The 22,710-nt window shown below is 34.7% G+C and overlaps 1 protein-coding gene across 5 annotated transcripts in view; it reads right to left on the bottom strand.

Annotated features, from left to right (window-relative positions):
- The window catches only part of LOC113106947 (eIF-2-alpha kinase activator GCN1), a 50,863-nt gene extending 28,861 nt beyond the window's left edge, over positions 1-22,002 (bottom strand). For 4 of the 5 annotated variants that reach the window (XR_003292602.1, XR_003292603.1, XM_026269013.1 and 1 more), the window contains exons 1-30: positions 21,922-22,002; positions 21,051-21,159; positions 20,376-20,439; positions 20,165-20,296; positions 19,070-19,178; positions 18,814-18,912; positions 18,134-18,268; positions 17,003-17,071; positions 16,808-16,916; positions 15,541-15,615; positions 15,336-15,464; positions 14,793-14,843; positions 14,272-14,370; positions 13,476-13,649; positions 13,245-13,397; positions 13,068-13,160; positions 12,915-12,990; positions 11,509-11,668; positions 11,239-11,428; positions 11,033-11,157; positions 8,710-8,888; positions 8,527-8,620; positions 6,544-6,657; positions 6,274-6,472; positions 4,971-5,120; positions 3,586-3,779; positions 1,852-1,932; positions 1,632-1,775; positions 1,437-1,561; positions 425-614 (exon numbers count right to left, since the gene is read on the bottom strand). Coding sequence is in view for 3 of the 5 variants with exons in the window: in XM_026269013.1 (XP_026124798.1) it covers positions 425-614; positions 1,437-1,561; positions 1,632-1,775; positions 1,852-1,932; positions 3,586-3,779; positions 4,971-5,120; positions 6,274-6,472; positions 6,544-6,657; positions 8,527-8,620; positions 8,710-8,888; positions 11,033-11,157; positions 11,239-11,428; positions 11,509-11,668; positions 12,915-12,990; positions 13,068-13,160; positions 13,245-13,397; positions 13,476-13,649; positions 14,272-14,370; positions 14,793-14,843; positions 15,336-15,464; positions 15,541-15,615; positions 16,808-16,916; positions 17,003-17,071; positions 18,134-18,268; positions 18,814-18,912; positions 19,070-19,178; positions 20,165-20,296; positions 20,376-20,439; positions 21,051-21,159; positions 21,922-21,939 (3,639 nt within the window). In the remaining 2 variants the exon portion in view is untranslated. The remainder of the gene's footprint in view (positions 1-424; positions 615-1,436; positions 1,562-1,631; positions 1,776-1,851; positions 1,933-3,585; positions 3,780-4,970; positions 5,121-6,273; positions 6,473-6,543; positions 6,658-8,526; positions 8,621-8,709; positions 8,889-11,032; positions 11,158-11,238; positions 11,429-11,508; positions 11,669-12,914; positions 12,991-13,067; positions 13,161-13,244; positions 13,398-13,475; positions 13,650-14,271; positions 14,371-14,792; positions 14,844-15,335; positions 15,465-15,540; positions 15,616-16,807; positions 16,917-17,002; positions 17,072-18,133; positions 18,269-18,813; positions 18,913-19,069; positions 19,179-20,164; positions 20,297-20,375; positions 20,440-21,050; positions 21,160-21,921) is intronic. The other variant, XM_026269014.1, reaches the window with a different exon arrangement.
- Between the last annotated feature and the right edge of the window lie 708 nt (positions 22,003-22,710).

Genomic DNA, 22,710 nt, shown 5'->3' on the forward strand with positions numbered 1-22,710 from the left:
AGCAAACATTATTTTTTGGTAAACAGGGGATTTAGTATTAAAATTAAAACATGGAAGAAATGTGTGATTATACCTTTAAAATAATATTTGTTTATTTTTAGTACTAGTAGGCTAAGTACAGTCTGCCTAACAATAGTTATACATTTCTGGCAAATACTTGTCTTTAAACTAAACAGGACTTTTATTTTGACAGGTTTCCGTGAATACCTTTACAGTTCTGTGTATGTGATGTGACGCTAATTTTACTAAAATCAAACGGTCAAATGCTCTTGATGTGAGCAGTTCTAGAGATGTTGTTCATGTGACTTTTCGACAGAGGGCCCTACAGTGAACACAGCGGTTTTATTTTGACTGATTAAACTCAATCGCTGTTCTCTCTGGGAGGCTGCGGTAATGAAAGATGAATGTGTGGTGTGAGACTCACGTAGAGTTTCTGATGGTAGATCTCAGTGAGTTGGGTCAGGACGGTGGCCGACTGCTCGTGGTACTGGCTGACGGCGCTGGACAGAGCCTCGGCCCCAGCCGAACGCACCGCCTCCTCGTGGTGGATCACATCCTCAATCAGGAGCGCACACAGCTCAGGGACCAGATCCAGACACAGAGCCTGCCAGAGTCTGACACGAGGCACAACAACTTAACTCTAAACTTTTATTAATTTACAATAATGCATTATTTTAAGCATGCAAAATCATATTTATTTTTATCTGGACAAATGCATGCTCACTTTAAAAATGTCTATTATTAGTTGTATTTTTATTTTATACAATTGCATAATTTCAATTGTTTTCAAGGGTGAAATATTTTTTTTTTGTTTTACTTTGATATAAATAAATGTTCACAAAATATATATTTTATTATTTATAAATATAATATAAATCCATATTAATTTTAGAAAGTCAATTATTTTAGCTGGTGGAACAATATATTATCTACTTTATATTGTCTTTTTTAAATACAAATTCATCTATTTACTTTATTTTAGGTGGTAACAATGTTTTTTTTTTTTTTTCATTTCGACAAAAATTTGCATTCACTTTAGAAATATTTTAGCTGCTCAAATAATATTTTTCTTTTATTTTCACTATTTTATTTACACAAGCGAGTATTCATGATTTTAGCTGGTGAAACTTTATTATTATTATTATTATTATCACCCTGTAAAATAATTATGGATTTATTTTATTGACACAAATGTGAAATGTTATGACAAATATTAGCTATAAAAATTATACATCAACAGCAGTTCATTTCCACAAACTAACCCGGATTGCGGTCATAACAGCTGTGAACTGCACTGAAGTCTACATAATAAACCATTTCCCAGATGCATGTTTTCAAATGAGCTTGTGTGTTGTTTCCTGCTGTGTCTGAGCACCAACCAAACTCCCCTCAGGACCAGCACCAGAAGCTGGAGTGTGAAAATGTGCACGACTCACTTCTCCGCCAGAGCTCTGACCTCCTCCTCCACATCAAATCTGGCCACCCACAGTCTCCTCAGCATCTTTAGACCGCTGGGGTCAGCGCTGTCGGTGGGCAACGCCAACTCCATCTCCAGCAGACCCTACAAAAGCTTTGATTAAAAGGATTTCATAATATGATGTCACATGCGTCAGAAAGAGAAAGGCACTGACTCGGAGCGCAGCGTCTCTGACGGAGAAGCACGAGGACTGTAAAGCCTCCAGCAGAACGTCAATCTCAGGTTGTTCGGCGAGCGCACATCCCTCCTCCCCTCCAGCGCTTGCACACAGAGCCGTCAGACAAGCTGATGCCAGTACCTAAAACACACACTGAATCACAACTCTCCTCAAACAGTGTGTGTGTCTGAGTGCTGATCTGGATGTGAGTCTCTACCTGGAGGCGAGGGGTGGACGTGCCGATCACTTTGGTCAAGAGCTGCAGCATACTGACTCTGGGAAGCAGCTCTGGGCCGTTCTGGACAAACAGAAAAACGTTAATTACAAACTGCTGGGGTTTCAGTTATAAAGACACGGGAAGAATCATAAATGTGCATTCCTGACATTTGTATGAGGTTTTACTTTAATAACATGCACAGTAAAAATCGACATTTTTAAAAATATTTTATATTTTCAAACATGAATACACTTTTAATTGCATTCATTTAAATAAGTATATAGATATGTTTTACTACTGAATTTGCAATTTATGATTAAATACATTTTTTACATTTGAATATAATATTAACACTTTCAATTATTACTTTAATTGTATATTTTAACTGAATATTTTTATTATTGAATTTGAAATTAATTACTTTTACATCTGAAGGTATTTTTAATAATTTCAGAATAATAACTTCAGCTATTAATTTATTTTATTTGGTGTAATTGGATTTTATTTTGAAGTATTTAAATATATATATACGTTTTATTTTTAATACAGAATATGATTTAAATTTTAATAAACTTTATCTAATATATATTTTTAAATAAATATATGACTACATATTTGTATTAATAAATTTGTCATTTCTTTTTACTACATTTCTTTTTATACCTGAACAATTTTAATATAATTTTGTAAACTTTTATATAAAATAAAAATATAATGGTTTGATGGTATAACTGAATATTTTTTCTTTCTTTATTTTTTTAAACCTGAATTGACACAACACATAACACAACCCAAATAAATTCAGTTCAACCACAAATTTAAATTAGGCAGTTTTACTCTCCCACGAGCCATCCTAGGTGTATGACTTTCTTCTTTTAGACGAATCCAGTTGGACTAATATAAAAAATTGTCCTGGCTATTCCAAGCAGTATCATTGCAGTGGGTGCTTGTTTTTGTTCAACAGTCCAAAAGATATCAAATAAAGTATGCCCATCCATAATAAAATGTGCCTCATGCAGCTCTGGGGCATGAATAAAGGCTTATATCAATAAAGGTTTATATCAAAATCCTCCAACATTTTTCTTTACAAATCCTCAGTTTGTACTTTTAATTTATGACCGGTGTCCACATTCGTCACTAATCACACAACACCGATGTCCAACGTACCATAGTTAGATGAAGTGAAAGAGAAGTGTTTATTACGTTTGAAATAACGGATTTTTAAAATTTATTTTATACAAAAACTCATGGATTCGCTACTGGAGGCCTTCATTCATGCCACTGGGCCGTGTGATGTACATTTTAATTACAGATATGCATGTTTTATTTTTGGACTGTTATTAAAGAGAAACACCCGTCCACTGCCATAATAAAGCATAATTTTCTAATGGCTAATTTTCCTTTTTGGGTGAATTAACCCTTTGATTTCATAATAACCTTGGTGAATGTTACAGTGGTCAATCATTTAACAATTTCTTCATTCACTCTACAAGTCATGACAGAAAATCAAGTCAAATGTGCTGGTTTAAGTATGGCATTCATTTGCATGCTATTTGATTAAATAGAAGAACACTACACGCCTTTATACGTTCCACAAGATTCATTCCTAACTATATTTATCTAATCAAATTCAAATCCAGATCTGACGAAATTTCAGTTACTGCAAATTTGACAGATCAATAAATCAAAAACACAGATTCTTGTCCAAGCAACGAGTTGAAAACCCAAAGTTACCTCGTCTGTGAGTGTGTCGGTGTCGTTGAATCTGGCCCGCAGCTGAGCGTGTGTGTTGATGACCTGCAGAGCGTGGGTCATCATGAGCTCGCTCTCCTCTGAAGATCCACTGCTCTGACTCAACACCGTCTGTAGCAGCGGGAAACAGAAGGAGAATGCCGGTGCTGACAGGACAAATGCACCTGATCCTGCAACTCAACACACAAATACATCTCTAATGAGTCTTACTTTAAACTACGTCTTTAATATTTTCTGAACAATGAAGTTCTTACAGCAAAAATTTTTGTAATATGGCAAGCCATTTTAACGTTTAATGCTTAAAACTTTAAAGTAATGAGTCTTACTTTAAACTACGTCTTTAATATTTTCCGAACTATGAAGCTCTTATAGCAAAAAATGTTGTAATATGGCAAGCCATTTTAACGTTTAATGCTTAAAACTTTAAAGTAATGAGTCTTACTTTAAACTACGTCTTTAATATTTTCTGAACTATGAAGTTCTTACAGCAAAAATGTTTGTAATATGGCAAGCCATTTTAAAGTTTAATGCTTAGAACTTACGATCATCTCTTTTTATGCTACTGGTACTTAATGGAATAAATAAAATAAGTACTAGAACTTATTCTTTGGCTACTAGTAACTTTTTAAAGATAATAGCACATATTAATTAGATATTAGTTCTTATTTCAATAGTGACTAGCAACTATTCTACTGTTACTAGTAACAAACGTGAACATTTTGCAATCAACTTCTATCGGGATCTGTCATTCAGATATCAATTATGAAAGAATTGCAATGCTTGGGCAAAACGATATAGAGTTGATGTTGCTATAGAGTTAGAATTGGTGAATGTGGTTTACAGGTTTCATAGAAACAGATGATGTGCGCCAAATAAGTCGCTGTACCGAATATTTCAATAGTTGTGGACAAAACAACTCAACTTGAGAGCCAAAAGCAAACCAATGACATGAGATATAACATCATCATTTATTAAAGAATGGTTTGATCAAGTCGGATGACGGGGACAGAACGGTAACAATTTATGGTTACACACAAGTGCATTGTGCAAACTGTACTTCATAGTGATGTTTAAATAGCTATAGAAGGATTCACGTTCATGTTTTATTTTTAATATTTAGCTTACAGTTCTCAGTTAAAATGCTTCAGTTCGTTTTGATATTATGATTTTTAATGGAGTCTCTACAGTACTAGTAGCTTAAGAATAAACAGTAGTAGTTAATAAGTACTAATACCTAATGGAAGTATTAGTAGCATGAAAACAAATTCTATCATGTTTTATACTTAGATTAATTAGATGTTAAAATGGCCTGCCATAGTTTTAATTTAGTTTTGATGACTGTCCCACATGTGGTGTGTGTTATTCACCGGTCTTGCCGTCTCTCTGAAGTGCTGTGTTTGTGTGCAGCAGTGAGATGGTTCGTTGTGTTGCTGTGTTCAGATCTTCTTGAGCCCAGGCAGGATCCAAATCACACTCTGGCTTCAGCTGACGCAAGGTCACATGACCCACGAGAACCGCTAAATTAACCGAGAAAAACACTGATTGGAATCACATGAAACCAAAGGTAAATAAGTGTTATCCACACATGCAACAATTATCTCAGCCAGATTTAAGCATGCACTTTGCATTAAACCTAACTTACATTAATTATTTATATGTGAAACAAAGACCAAAATAAAGTTACAACCATGAAGACATTTAATGAACATAAACTTTGCTGTATTAGGCATTTTAAATAATTGCATAGAGATTTTATGAGGAGATCTCTAAATGGTTAAATGATTTTTAAAATGTTACTTTACTTCTTATTTTATAATTATTTATGCATATTTTTATGTAATTTTTATTTACACAAATGCATATTCACTTTAGAATAGTTTTAGCTGATTAAATGTTATTTACACAGATGCGAATTAAAAAAAAATGTTAGCTGATAAAATAACACTTTATTTAGACAAAAATTTATATTTATTTTAGAAATTTACATTTAAGCTGTTGAAATAACATTTTAACAATTTGATTTAATTTACACAAATGCATATTCACTTAAATGTCAATTGTTTTAGCGGTTGACATAATACACTTTTTAAATCTAATATTATTTTATTTACTTGAGCCAGTTGAGCATGTTATTGATATAAGCAAAAACAAAGTTGGGCAGCATTAAATATGTATTTGCATTAAAAAAATAAAATGTAACACGGACAATAAATACAAATGAAGACATTTATTAAGAGTACTAGAGCCCGACCGATATATCGGCCGACCGATATATCGGCCGACCGATATTATCGGCCGATATGAGCTTATTGCATTTAAATCGGCCCAAAATCAGACCATTAATGTTCATTAAAAAATATATACTTTTGAGGTGCAATTGTTTAGTCATTGAGACTGTAATCTAAGGCTTTTTTTTAAAACATAAATCCATTCTGGAAAATGTTTTTTTACACAGCCCACATACATAGAACAGGCATATATTTTGCTATTGAATGTTGTGTAAGTGCAGTTTACAGGAAATGGGCCTAATATCCAGTTTATTTTCAAAATCAAAATATCGGCTTATAAATCGGCTCTTTTCGAGTTAATATCGGCATCGGCCCCCAAAAATCCATATCGGTCGGGCTCTAAAGAGTACGGTTCTAAACTAACAGGAAAAGAAAGGCATACCCAGGTAGTGCAGTTGTTTAGGCATGAGAGTGACGCCGATGTGCAGGAAAAGCTGTTTGACGCGGGGAGCAGCCAGAGGAGACTGAAGCAAGGGCAGAATAACCTGCAGAACTCCAGGAAGATGCATCCAGATCAGAGAAGGACGACGGACCAGAGCCGCCTCAAGGAGACCGACCGCACACTGCAGCTCCACGTCCAGCTGAGACCGAGACAGACACTCAGTGGTTCGTTCACACTGATGGACGAATCTCAAGTGGTATGACCTCTCACCTCCTGCAAACGCTTGCGGATGCCCGACTCTTTCTCCAGCTGGTTCTGCATCATCTCCTTCTGCTTGCTGGTCAGCTGGAGCTCCTCTTTGATGCCTTTCTTCTTCTTGATCTCCTACAAGACAAACACAAGGGGGAGCTCAATCAGATGTGCAGTATAAAACAAGAGAGCACTGCACCAGAAACACTATCCCACAATGCAATGTACTGGTTTCATTAGCCCAGGTTTTTAATGCATTTTAATGTTACGGAACAAAAATTGTTTATACATATTGCTCTATTTTTATATATTTTATAATTTTAATTAGGGATGCACCGAAATGAAAATTCTTGGCCGAAACCGAAAACCGAAAAAGAGAAAACCAAGGCCGAAAACCGAAACCGAAACACCGAAAGAAATTATGCCAATTATTAGTACCATTGCATTTATTGCTATGACCGTGTACTAACTTTACTAAAATTAAGACATTGCAATTGCATAAATTAATATTAAAGTTTCAAAGATAATTACAATTACATAACTTATTAAAAAAAAAAAAACATAAAAATACATAATTACAAATGATGCAAATATTTATTAAGCACATTGCAACAATGCACAGTAAAAAATAAAATTCAAACTAAAAATGTATCCCACTCATGTGTATATTTAATAATAATGTACAGGCCTACTGGCCTGCAGAAAGGTTTTAAAATGAACAGTTCTCTCATAAAAACAAAGTGCATTTAGGTGAAGTGCATTTGAAATTTTCTATGTAGGACTAGAAAGTGCATCACTTCTCCAGTATAGGCAAGAGGGTTGTCACTTCTGGGGATAGGGACTTCAGACAGTTAACCATCTAGCTGTTGAGCAGTTGAGCTTGTCATCTGCCTGACATTTGAGAAATATTTGAGAGAGTGTATTTCAATAGGGCCAGGGCATAAATAAACATTTTTATCAAATTAAAGCAGAAATCTAGCATAAATATGGCTAAAATCTGATATTATGTATGTATGTTTGTGTGTGTGTATATAGTAGCCTAAGAACAAAATAGCCAACGTATTATTATTATTTGAGGCACTTTCTTGCAGAATTTCACTGAACATATCAGACAACGAGGGTGCATGCCACTCATCTGGTGCAGAGACCAGTCTTTTTTTCTGCGCTCTGATCTGTCTCCTGCGCTTGGCGCTTCTCCGTCTCCACGCGGGTTCTCCGCATCCAGCGCGGCCTGGATCATTTCTCGTGCGCGCTGCCTTATTTCCGCATCTAAGTAATGGTTTTATAACGCGGATCAAGCACATTCGCGATGAAGTGCAGAGGATCCGAAAAGATCTCAGTGAGACGTGTGCTAACAGACTCTATAAGACTGTACTTTTCTTTGTTTTTACTTCGTGGTCCGTCTTAATTTCTTTGTTAGGAGACGTTTTAGTGCTGCGAATAAAGGAATATGAAGAGAGAGAATGTTCTCACTGGTGTGAAGTGAATGTCGCGTGGAGCTCGTGGTCTGCGCTATGCAGGTGCAGGTGCACGTGCAGGTCGCGGTTTCTGTGTGCGTCATCACAACATTTCGGCCGTGTTGTTTCGGTGATAAAAGTCTATCGGCCGAAAATCGAAAAGGCCATTTTCGGCCGAAAATTTTCGGTGGCCGAAATTTCGGTGCATCCCTAATTTTAATGTATCGTAGTCTTTTAATGCATCTAATTTATTTATAATTTACTATACTTAAGTTCACCATAAATGCACTAAATTTTATTGGATACTCTTTAATATATGTATAAAATATAATTAAATTGCAAGATGCACAAATTGCTGAAATATATACTCATTTACATTAAAAAATATTATAATACTTCTTAATCCAAATTACAATATGCATTTTTTTCTTAATAAAATTATGAAATAATGGTTTATTTTCAAGATGATTTTTGACTAAACGGTGTACATTAAGTACTCAGTATGCAGTAGTAAACAATTCGAGCGTTTGTTGTACTTCTCTCTCACCTCCTGAAGCTCCAGTTCAATGATCTGCTCTTTGAAGGAATATGCCTTATTCTCTCTTTTCATGTTGCCTTTCTTTGTGCTCTCCTGCTGAGCGCTGCCAAAAACAAGACAACAACGCTTACTAGACACTACCCCATCCATGTGATTCATTCATTCATCTCGATCTTGTTCAGCTGACTTTACCTCATAATGATGCTCTTGTCGTACAGTTCTCCCTCCGGCGTTTGCATGATGGCATACTCCTGACGCGTCACCTGACTCAGACCCGGATTGGACAAGCGCTGGGTCACATGATCCATGACACGAGGCAGCAGTTTGGTGGGAGACAGAAGCGACAGAGAACCGACAGCATTTCGAACGGCCTACAGAGAGAGAGAGAGAGAGAGAGAGAGAGAAAGAGAGACACAACGTCCAACATAAATCTGTCTGAATCTGAATGTGTGTTTTATATCAATTTATTACTATTATTATAAGTTTCAAATTATTACTTCAGACGTATATGGAATCCTGCTTACACCTAGGGATAAAAAAAAAGTGAAAACAGTTCTTGCTACTTTTTATCTCACTATTTAGAATTTTCTTTTTTTTTTCACAATTTTACAACAACAAAAAAAGTACTTGTGGCTCTCACAAAAAAAAATGTGAGATGTAAACTCAAAAACTGTAAGATGGAAATCACAACTGCAAGATATAAACTCAAATTCTGAGAACGTAAACATGCAATTTTGCATTTACATCTCGCAATTCTGTTTATTTCGGAATTCTGACTATTTTCTCAAAATTGTGATAAAAAGTTTGAATTTTGAGACACAAACTCACAATTGTGATTCAAAATTAAAAAAGTCAGAATTATGAAATAAATAGCTGCAATTAACTTTTTTAAATTTTAATCCAAGGTGGAAACAAGCATCTATAGACAAAAAAGTACTGTTCATTAACCAGAAAAGAAAAAGAAAGAGCTTTGATAAAAGACACACACACATACATACATATATATATATACACACACACACAATATTTAAAGTGTAAATATACACATACACACACATATATATATATATATATATATATATATACATATACATATACATATATACACATATATATATATATATATATATATATATATATATATATATATATATACACACACATACACACACACACACACACACACACAATAGAGCTGAAGATCTTTGCCCGAACCCGACGGTACCCGTCGGGTTCCCGTCGATGCGAAAATGAATGCTGAGCAGGTGTAATAGAGGCTTGCCTCTGGCGATAACGTTTTGGTTGCACCAGCAACTAAAGCAAACTCTGAGCGAGAAGTGGAAAAGTTTTGACCATGTTTATAATGAGAATAATGACGCACCATCAGTGAGCGCAGGAGCGCGCTGAAGACATCTACAGTGGATTCAATCATTTTCCTCCACAAAAACATGTAGACCTAGCCCTAATCTCTGTGAGTAAAGGTTTTACAAATGATAACTAAATATTCATTGAGTCTTAAATGCATAATGTTGACAGAGTATTTACGCTAATGTTGGCATTATTCTTTTATAAAATAAAGCAAATCCGGTGGAGCCTTAATCTTAATTTCGTTATTGCCAAATACCCATCTTAATTAAAACTGTATCTTAATTTAACGTTTTTATTGGTGCGTTGGTCAATTTATAGGTTAAATGAGCCTGTGAATGCTGAGAGTGCTGAGATGTTACGATGTTACAGAGGACTTATTTTATTCTTTATTCCACCTTCCAAGTGGTCTAGTCTACGTTAGTTATGAGTAAATTATGTTAAAACATGAATAAATTACTCATTGTTGACAAAAGGCAAAAGAGCTGTGTGCGTGCGCACATTTGAATATTTCCGGGCTGTAAACGGGTTCGGGCTTTAAAAAAGCTGTCAATCAAAATGTACTTGTCGGGCTCGGGCCGAAACCTGTCGGGCTCGGGTCCTGTCGGGCATAACTAAGGCCCGATTACAGCTCTAACACACAATATTTAAAGTGTTGCATTTTATTACATAATTCTAATTTTAGTTAATTTAATTACTACAATATCAATAATAAATTTAATTAATAAACTTGCTAATCATGCTAGGAACATGCTAGTAACATGCTAATCATGCTAGTAACATGCTAGCAACATGCTAATTATGCTAGAAACATGCTAGAAACATGCTAATCAATTTTAAACTTCTCAAACTTTTTCAAACTTTCTGGTCCGGCTTTCTCAAGCCAATTTAAAGTTTGTCTTGACAAACTTTTTTATCTAGTTTAATTACTATAATCTCAATAATAAATTTAATTAATAAACATGAAAGCTCAAAAGGGAGAGCTTCCGAGTGGGTTTCCAATATTTGATGCACTCTTGGTATGCGCTTTGCTCATTGCTTGTGAATAAAAACTAAATTAAAGATAATTGTGATATTTTTGCCATATCAACCACCCCTATTTTCAGTGCTAAAAATAACACAGTTTGACTGTAAACGCAGCCAGTCAGACCTGATCATCTGTGTTGGCTTCTAGCAGGAGAGGAAGAATCATCTCCAGGTGTTTGTCGGTGAATTCAGCAGCGTCCAGCTTCATGGTGGACAGCAGAGAAGGCCACATCTCAGACCTGACGGCCACTGAAAGAGAAAACGTGAGATTAACAGGATCCAGGAGCAGCTGAAGGGATATTCCTGCAAGGATGCATCAGAGAGACGGACCGACGGACGGATGATGGGTCACGATGAGCAAATCCAAGGCCAGTTTCTCAGTCTCGGCCGGGTCGTTCCACTGAGCCGCCACCGAGCAGATCACGCTCAGAGCGTCCCGCAGGATCCTCGGGGCGATGTAAGAGCGGCCCATCTCTGTGAGCTCGCCCGTCTCTGTATAAACCACATCTGACGGCAGAATCTGAGTCAAGAGACGTAAGAGTGAGCACATACAAAACGCACCAGTGTAGAGTAACCGTTCAGTTCCTGGTTATCCCTCACCTTGTGTTTGTTGATGATGACACGTAGTTCTCCCAGAAGGCCGTGGGCTAGACTGGAGCCGCCCAGTGAGGACAGGAGTTTCTTCACGGTCTGTTGAGCACGCTTACGCACACGCCACAGACGGGACAGCAGCACCATCACTGTGGCCTGATGGTACATCCTGAAGACAGCAGACAAGCGTTTGAGTCACATGACCACTTCTGCATGCATCAAGTTAAAATTGTGCACTATTGTTGAAAGTCAAAACCGACCCGGTTTACTTTCTTAAATACTATTCCAGGTCTTTTTGTAAAAAAAAAATATATAAGATTGTACATTTTTGTATAGAAACGTAACTTTTCAGCTGTAACAATGGGTTAATTAACATTAACCCTTTGATGACACAGTGAGGAGTTTCACTACGAAACTCGTTCTGAACCTTCTTTTTCTAACTTTGCTCTATGTTTCACTATGGGAGATAAAAAAAAGCACAATGCTTTACTAAAAGTGAAAATGTAAAAATAAAAGCAAATTCAAAATATTTATAAATTAGTATTTCAAATTCGCTTTTATTTTTACTTTTTTATATTGTAATAGTATTTAAACAACACTGAAATAACACTATTGATTGGTCAATATTTGTGAGTAATGAGGCAATAATAAATCATTCATTTGTGTATTAATTTGCATATTAAGTGGTTTAAGTGCATACTGTATTTTAAAATATTTTAGGGTGATACAAGATCCCATTAGCCTTTAGTTTGCATATCATAGTTCAATATTATTAATCCTAGTGTTGCTCTAGAGTTTCCTAAATTCATATTTTTAATCATTACTAAAATGAAATGATTTAGAAATGCTTAATTTATATAATTATTTACATCTGTAGCATAAATAAATAAGTGAATTAGAACATAGGAAATAATAAAAAGAATTAATAAGTTCATAAATACATAATAAAAAATTATATTCTATTTATAAAATCCCATTATTAATTTTCCTAGTGTTGCTATAAAGTTTCCTAAATCAATATTTGTAATTGTTAAGAAAAAAAGATTTAAAAATGCTAAATTTATATAAATTATTGACATTTGTACCATAAATAAATAAGTGAATTAGAACATATGAAATAATATAATGAATTAAATACATAACGAAAAATTATATTCTATTTACAAAATTCCATTATTAATAATCCTAGTGTTGCTCTAAAGTTTCCTACATTAATATTTTTAATCATTAAGAAAATAAAATGATCTATTTTATATAATTATTGACATTTGTAGCATAAATTAATAATAAATAAAGTGAATAAGAACATAATAAAATGTATAAATTCAAAAATACACAATGAAAAAAACGTATATTCCATTAAAAAAAAACAAAAAACACTTTATTCTATTCCAGGGGAAATTGCAGCCACTCACTGAGACTTGCTGTTGTTGAGTCTTTGAGGCTGATCCAGGAACAGTCTTTCACACAGCAGCAGGACGGTGCACAGAGCTGTGGGTACAGGACAGGGTTAACATCAGCACAAAAAAAAACATACTGGATCTATTCAACAACTGGAGAGTCCGAACCTTCTTCACTGGCCTGAGAGAGGAACTTGTCTGTAGTGAACAGAGGCTTCTTTTCATCCAGTATCAGGTTCCAGAAGGACGCCAGCTTCGCTTCTGAAGACACAGAAGAACATGAAGATCAACATCTCCAGCATGAGACACAGGAAAACTGTCATCAGTCTCAGTGTGAACGCTCACCGGACACAGAGTCCAGCAGAGACAGCCGACAGAGCAGCACAGAGGCGGCCACGCCTTCAGACAGCAGAGCATGCTGGGTATTCTGCGCAGCAGCTTTCTCCACCGTCTGGATGAGGAGAGGCAGGAACTCCACCGCCTGATTGAGAGCGTCGCCTGAACAGACACACAAACACTGTTCATTCTGACTAGACTTCAGCAGCTGGAGGATAAACCTGAAGTGTCCCAGCTGACCTTTGAAAGCCCCGATCATGGCCTGGAGATACGCCTGACGCACAAGAGACGTGGACGTCTTCAGGGTGAAGGCTTTTTTAAACCATTCTCTCAACTCAGAGGTCACGTCCACCGTTAAACGGCTCGTCCACTGAGATAGAACCGACACTGCATGCACCAGCGTCCCTTCATGGACTACACACACACACACACACACACACACACACACACACACGAGGAGAGAGAAAAACAATGTTTAAGACATTTAAGGTCATTAAAGATTGCTTAATGCACATCAAATTACTAATGTAGTATAATTTTGCAACAAGTGAAAAAATATATTAAGCCATTACATTAAAAATAAATCTATTCTTAGTATTTAAAGTTAGGGATTTCTATATGTTTTGTCAATTTATGACCTTGATTAGATCACGCCAAATTTGTGAGTTATTCAATCTAATATTATAGTAATTTTGCATGTTCAGGTAAACATAAAATATTTGTAAAAAAAGTAAAAGTTTTATTTGTAATGTTTTTACTTTAAAATTATTTATTTGACATTTACATTTGCACATTTAGCAGACACTTTTTTTCTAAAAATGATTAAAAAGAAAAAAAGAGAACAAAAGCTATTCTAGGTTAGGAAGCATTTTCTTTCTTTCAAGCGATTTCTTTTTTTAATCGGAGTAATTTTACATTATTATGATTTTCGGTAAACAAACCCCTCTGCTGACTCATGTATGCATGAAGAGGCATGAAAATGCATATTAAAAAAGTACTTTTTTATATAGTATATTAAAAAGAGTAGGGTTCTGACCTTCCTGTTGCAGGTATGGAATGAACATCACAGCCACGCTGGAGCTCAGAGACTGAGAGGAAGAGCCAGAGACGGCATGATGACTGCAACTTCTGATTCCTGTTTCAGAAACACGTTAACCACGATCAGTATGATAGCAGACAGTAAGCTGAAGTCTCGCAGAAGCGAGAATAAGATTTGGGAGCTATGCAGGAGGGGATGATTTTCAAAAGTTGCATTTAAAAAAAAAAGAGAAAGGACAAAATGTAAAAAAAAAGATGTTGATGCATGCTTTTAAAAAGTGGAGCTTCTAGCTTGTTCTAAAACTGCAGCGTTCATTTGCCAGATTCTGCGAAAGATGCAAGATACATGCAAGAGGTTACACAGGAAAATAATTAAACAATGCAGTAGCATGCAAAAACATATTTCCTTCTGCAAATCAGCAGTGGTATATCTTCTCTAAGCACAAAATAAAAACAGTGTACAATCTTGCTGCCTAAAACAGGCCTCCCGAACATCTGAGAGAGACGGAGTGTATTCACCTGACAGAACGCTCATCTTCTGGCCCACAACCGTGAGCTTCCCCTCCGAGCCTGTGCAGAACAGAACACAACATTGGCTAAATCCTGCTTTAAAACATGAGCTGGTTCTGCTTATGAATACAGGATCTCTTGAAGTCGTAACCAACAGATTTTCATGATTTTCCCATGACTTCCAGTCATTCACGAACTCCATAAAATGAATAATCTGACAGTTTATTGGTGTTCTTCTACATGCATGTCTGGTTTCAAACCTAATAATTAATATATTGAAATGATTATCATGCTGTTTTTATAAATACATGTATCTTTTCAGTGTCAAAATGGACCTGAATGTGTTACGAGGGTTAAAGCTTTGGATAAAAGCGTCTGCTAAATGAATAAATGTAAAGCAAGTTTGACTCCACACTAATCTCTCTAGCCGATGAAATGAACACAGCAGAATACATTTTTAAATTCACAAATGAATTTGCATGCTATTTTATGGCTTTTCAAGTCACAGAAATTGTACTTTTAAAATTCCAAGCTCTAAAAGCATCCACTGACCTCCGAGGATGCCAAAGAGGTGTTTAACAAGGCCCTGGACAGCGCTGGGGTCACTGCACTGCTGGGCCAGATTCTGGAGGGCCGTGACCGCCTGCTCCATCAGCTCTGGGTTATTAGCCTTCAGCTGACCTGAAACACACCAAAACCACATCAAATCTGCACACGACGCCTCAGACAAACAGTGATCATACAGACAAACACTCACTGGAGATGCCCTTCCCGATGTCCAGCGCATACTGACTCAGATCAAGAGTGAGAGACGCCAGCATGCAGGAGATCGCTGGAGGAAAGAAGGACAGAGAGATGCAAATGTGTCCATTAAACATAGTATGCCAGGATTCTGGATTGCTGAGAGATTTCAAATCAGTGTAAACAGTAATAGAAGTAACATTATAAGTAATCGCTTGTTTTTTCTTTTTCATTCACTCATTCATTAATAAATACATGCATACATTCAAAAGCAATTGTTGGATTGTCAGAAATATTTTTTTGCCAATTACATAATTTTATAATATTTTCCCTTTTGAAAACGTTCAACATTAACCAGGGTTATTATAGTGAAATAATATAAAAAATAAAAAATAAAATTGATACTAAAAATAAATATGAATTGAAATAAAGCAACATATAAATAAAGCTATTTTATTGAAGCTTGTTTTTTGATTAATGAAAATTTAAATAACCAAAAATAAGATTAAAATAAACTACATATATGTATTTAGAAAAAGTGTAAAAAATAACTAAAATTTAAATTAAAAATTAAAAACTATAGAATTTTTTTTAAAACAGAACATGATAAAAACACAATGTTTTTTTAAACGCTAAATTAAAATGAAAACAAAAAAAAATATTTAAAGGAGTAGCAGTAGTCTAGATTTGAATGCCATGTCAAAAACTGAGTTGCAAAAATTCAACAAAAATTAAAATAAAAAAAAGCTAAGAGGACAAAAAATCTATTAAGATTCCACAAGAGATTTAAAATTTGAAAATGATAAACATTCTAAAACCTTCTTGGGTAATATCTAACAAAACAAAATAGAGAATCTTGCAAAACATATTAGAGGACGGCCAATTTTTGGCATCATTTAATCAATCGGCCGATTGTGCTGCAAATTAGGCCGATTTATAGACAGACACATCAAGCTTATCATATTCACAAGTGAAACACATAATTTGCACGTAAAAGAAGGAACATGTGTGATTTAGACAAAGCTTCTTAACGCTCCTCCTAGAATGAATAAATATCGGTAAAATAAATATCGGTATCGGCAAGACAAAAACCCATATCGGTCAAACTTTAAAACATATAGAGTTGAGTCTTCACCTTAAATCTACCTCAAAATGTTTATAATAAAGCTATGATAGTATCTCATTGACACTGACAGCAACATACTTTCATAATAATTAGTTCTGAGCATCAACTATTGCGCTCTAATGATGATATGGACAGTGTGGTGGTCTGCGAGACTCACTCTGCATGGAGTTCTCCGGGCTGCGCAGCAAAGCTTTCTGTAACGTGGGCAGCAGCTGCTCCTTAAACTCTGCGTGAGACATGTGGCGAAGCATCGAGCCGCTCTTCTCCTGAAAACACACACATCTGGCTTTAGGTTGTATGATTTCAGCACTGCAAAGATTCATTACTCAATAAAGAGAGCACAGATCCTCACCAGGATGTGCTGATGCGGTCTGCTCTTACTCATGAGGACCGTCTTCATGTACAGGTCCAAGAGAGCCGCCTGAAACACAACAGCACTGCTACTCTTAAACTAGATAAGACCTGATAACATCGCTAAACTACTAAAAATCTTATTCATTCATCAAAAAAAAAAAAGCATTTCACAATTAGATAAATATGTTTAAATAAAAGCACTAAAATTACAAAAACTGAAAAGAGATCAATATATAAAAAGCATATAATAAAAAATAAGTCAACAAAAGAACATCATAAAATTAAAATCTAATCAAAAATATTTATAGCATATTTTCCAGAAAATAAGTCACAGCTGGGTTTAATTCGCAGCAGGAAAATTATTAACTTAATTATTATTAACTTCAGGAATAACAAATATAGGAAAATTAAACATTTATAAACTTTATAAACACTATAATCAATATAGAGGCATTCATTATAAACATAAAATTTTATAATATGTATATTATATATATATATATATATATATATATATATATATATATATATATATATATATTTTTTTTTTATTTTATTTTTTTTAGACCCTGGAAAAATCATCTGACAAAAAAAGCTGATTAAATAATCTTCCCATTGATGTATGGTTTGTTAGGATCGGACAATATTTGAAAATCTGGAATTTGATGGTGCAAAAAAATATATATATTTAAAGTTGTTCAAATAAATTTCTTAGCAATGCATATTATTAATATAATTTTTTTTCTGATATTTACTGTAGGAAATGTACAAAATATCTTCATCGAACATGAGCTTTACTCAATATCCAAATGATTTGTGGCATAAAAGAAAAATCTTTTTTTTTATTTTTTATTTAACCAGGTAAAATTTTGACCCATACAATGTATTTTTTGGCTATTGCTACAAATATACCCCAGAGACTTAAGTTTCTTTTTGTGCTCCAGGTACACAAATTATATTATGAATAAATGATGATTATGATCAAAAACATGACTTATATTCCAGAAAAATATGGTATATAAAAATATGGCAAATAAAAATACTGAAATAACACTGAGTCAGAAGCAGCAGTGCAGTCAACACATCTGACAGGTTTAGCACAGGAATGACGAGGGCTTGAGTTTTCCACCTTGTGTTTGTTGATGGTGGCGATGTCTTTGTGCGCAGCGCAGAAATCCACACACAATCCCAGCAGCGGCACACACACACAGCTCTGATCCAAACACAGCAGAGTGCTCATGTAGTGATCCACCAGCCCCGGGATCTGCACAAACACACACCGTCCAGTTACAGAAAACTCTGAAGAAACACGAGCTTCTACATTCACAGAGAAAGATTCAGGTCAATACCAGCTTTTATAAATTAATAAAAAAAATTAATACTCCTATTCAGTGAGGGTGCATTAAATCAAATAAAAGTGACAGAAAAAGACATTTATTTATAAAGTTACAAAAGATTGCATGTTCACATAAACACTGTTCTTTTGAATTTTCTATTCATCAAAGAATCCTTAAAACAACAGTTTTCAAAAAGATATTCAACACCACAACATTTTTAGTAATCAGAAATGTTTGTTGAGCAGCAAATTAGTATATTAGTATGATTTCTGAAGGATCATGTGAGACTGAAGACTGGAGTAATAATGCTGAAAATACAAGAATAAATCATAGTTTAAAATGATTTGAATTAGTAAACATTATTTCACAATATTACTGCTTTTTACTGTATTTTTGATCCAATAAATGCAGCTTTGGTGCACAGAAGAAACTGTAGCGTACGAGACTTCAGACTGATTTCATTCAGCTTTACCTCTTTCCACAGCTTATTAAAGCGTTTGCTGATTGACTTGAGAGCGTTCCCTGAGGCTCCGCCCACTGCCTCCGCCAGCAGCAAACTCTGAACCTCAACCTGATTGGAGGAGACACAGAGAGAGTACGTGATTGGACAGAGTGCATGCAAAGATTTTAAAACACCAATATTAATGAGACAGGTTTTGATCAATAGCTAATCTGATCTATGACTGATAAAGATAGTAATGCAACTGTCTACGTGCAAAACTACTGACCAGTTTCTTCCAGTTGGCACCTTCTCTCTTGTCTGCGGAGGGGAAGACGGTCTGAACGATCATGCAGGTCCAGGGCAGAGCGCAGCAGGCTCCTGAAGCCGTGCTCTTCCTGAATACATGATTGCACATTATACTTGATCGTAGCTCATTGTAGAATCATTCGCATCTGAAAACTATAAGATCCCTGGGGCTCTATGAAATGTGTTTTATTTTTTCCAAAAATCTGTTCTACTACACGTTTTAATTGTTTTGGAATTCCTTTTTAACTTTGAAATTAAATTTAGTTATCAAATGTTATGTCTAATTAAATTAAATCATGAAATGTTTGCAGTGTAACATAAATTTATTAAAAGTTTAAAAAAATTATGTTTTTGTTTTTTTTAATACATGTTTAGGGCCCTGTGAAATCCAATTTATTTTCCCCCCAAAATCCCATTTTGTCTGTTTTAATTTTTCTAAATTAAATTGTTGTAATTAAAAATCATGTTTAATTCATTTTAATCATTTATCACTTTTTTTTCAAAATATTTTTTTCTGGTTTCTTTTTAAAGTAAATTAAAAAGTAAATTAACCAAAAAGCATGTCTAATCAATTGAAATCTTATGGCATATACACTTTTACAACAATTTATTAACATTTTAACAAAATTAAAATATTTATGGCTCTACATTTCCATTAAAAAAAAAAAAAAGAAAGAAGAAAACTTAAGAAAAAAAAAATTGTGTGTATATATATATATATAATTTAATAATTTTAATTATCATTATTCGGTCACAATCTTTTATATTGACAGGTTGTCTTTATAAAATGAATACATACATACATACATACATACATATATATATAATAATAATAAAGAGTGAAATGCTGTCTTTTTGCAGTTTAATATTCACTAGTTTAACACTAGCTAAACACTTGTAACACTAAGAACACTGTTTCACTTTTGATTTATTTATCTAAATGTTACATAATTTCCTGACATTCCATGTTATACTACTGAAAAAAAAATCTATTTTTATGTTTCGATTCCACAATTCAGTCCATGTTTTCCACACTAGTGAAATCCTAGGGCTGTGTATAAGTGTGGTCACTCACCCGGGCATCACGCCCCTGCTGACCACCCCACAGCTCAGCAGACCGGGGGGGAGGTTGCTGACCATGGCATCAGGCTGTGATTGGACGAGCACCTCGATGACCGAGAGCAGAGCTCGCCGAGACGCAGCATCCCTGAGAGGAGAAATCAAAACCACCTTCAGCAGAAGAACATGCTTTACTGGACAGAGGAGAGGAGACGGCTCACACTCACCTGTATCTGTGCAGAGTCAGATAGAAGAGCTTACACAGTCCTTTAATGACCGGCTCGGGAAGATCTGAGGACACACAACATTAGAGGACATCATTCCAAACTCATATCTGAAGATGCACACGTCTGAATCCAGAGTTTATAGACAATACTGCTCAAAAGTAGCTTCTGTTCAATAAAATGCCACTAAATTGATCAAATGTGACAGTAAAGGCATTCATTCAGAATGCCACAAAAGGTTTCTATTTCAAATAAACACGGTTTATTGATAATTTATAAAATGTATCACAGTTTCAGAAAAGATATGAAGCAGCACAACTGTTTAACAACCAAAAATGAGCAGCAAATCAGTATATTATAGCGATTTCTGAAGATCATGTGACACTGAAGACTGGAGGAATGATGCTGAATATTCAGCTTTTCGTCATATAATTTTAACATTTTCAAATAGAAAACAGTTCATATTTCACAATATTTTGGTGTTTTAACTAAAAAAAAAAAAAAATGTAGCCTCAGTGAGCACAGCTGACTTTAAAAAACATTTAAAAAAAAGTTATTGCATGACTTGAAAGTATATGGAATATAGAGAGTCGCTTTTGGTCACCATAATGCTCTTCAAAATGTCCACAGAACACAAAATGTGTTATATTAGTTATTTGTTTAGTCTGATAAACTCACCCTTTCCTTTCACACATTCCTTCAATTCTTCAAGAACTTCTTTACGCTCTTTAACGCTGGACGACGTGACTTTCACAGCGAATCTCTTCAGCGTGTCTGAAACCTGGCCCTGGAAACACACAGATATCAGCCATCAGACACACGCAACTACATCAAAATATGGATATCATACTACAGTTTATCATGGTAAACACTGTAACCACCACTGTATCCATCACTCCATTTATTGTTACTATAATAAAGCATGAGTTTACATTGTATTAGTCACCACTGCCATAACACTGACTGACTGAATGCATCGTAAGCTGAAATTCATTGTGGTTTTACATAAGTAGTTCAGGCATGAATTATGATTTACCATGGTGCATTATTCTTATGTGACACCTTACACAAAATAACAGGTATCAGTTTATTTTTGTTATTAGTTTTATGTACCAGCATTTGAAGATCATCATGATATTACAGTGCTATATTAGCCAAAACAACAACAAAAAACACAACAACAACAACATGGTTTGACCATGGTAAACATGGTACTTCTAGCACTTTCTGAAGATAATGTTTGTTTGAGATCTGCAGATTCACAAATATGTGGGTCACTCGTTTAAAATAGTCTGCCAAATTACCATAAAAACCTAATAAATGTTTGTTATGCGACTGTTGTATCATTAATGGTCTGTTTATAGTTTTTGATGTTATTAGTAACACTTTCACGCACTAGCGCGCGCGCACACGTTTTCTAGTGTAGCGGAAGATCACGCGCACGCGGATCACGCATCATCTTTTCTGAAAGATCATAAGTGAGTAGTGAGAGACTGAAGAAAAGTTAGCGTTTTAATGTTGATGCAGCTGTGGATCGAATCACACCAACCTGCGTGTCCGCTGCCATCTTGCCGGCCTCGATCTGGAAAGAATTTAAGTCGTCACTTCCGGAGTCATTACCGTCCTCGGCCACGTGCTTCTGCGGGCTTGAGTTAGTATTTTCTAGAGGGCGCTGAAACTGTTAATCATATATATTTTCCACCTCATTTTCAACAAATTATCAGTGAATTAAATAATCAAAAATTCTATTTAAATTGTCTTTTCATTTTATGAAGTTTTGGCATAAAATAAAATACATTAACATTTTAATGCAATCCCTACAAACAATTAATGAGTTACATATTAAACTGTTATAGCTACACACAAAAGTATACCAATATTTTAGAAAACTAAAAATAATGTTGCACAAAAATAAATTGCATTTATACACCGTACATATGATTTTATTTGTCTGAAAATCTTAAGTATTAAAGTATTTTTCAACTCATTTTCTACACATTATTAGTGAATAAAATAACAAAACATTGTAAGCGGTCTCTTCTCTTTATAAAGTTTTATTTACAAATAAAATAAAAATAAACTAAAGCTAGCATAAACAGAGCCGTCAATTATAACGAGAAAAATTTAGATTTCCCATAAATGAAAAAGTTAAGCTACAGCTACACACAAAATGTGAAAAATAATACTAATTTGCTGCACAAAAAAAAATAAAAAATAAAATTAGAATATGTCAGCACTGTGATATCGTTATATGACTTTAATTGTTAGATACAGCCAAAAAGATTTATAAGATTACTGTTATGTGTACAAACCTCTATGCAAAAATGTAATAATAAAC

This window comes from Carassius auratus, chromosome 8, assembly GCF_003368295.1.
Source record: "Carassius auratus strain Wakin chromosome 8, ASM336829v1, whole genome shotgun sequence".
Taxonomy (NCBI): domain Eukaryota; kingdom Metazoa; phylum Chordata; class Actinopteri; order Cypriniformes; family Cyprinidae; genus Carassius; species Carassius auratus.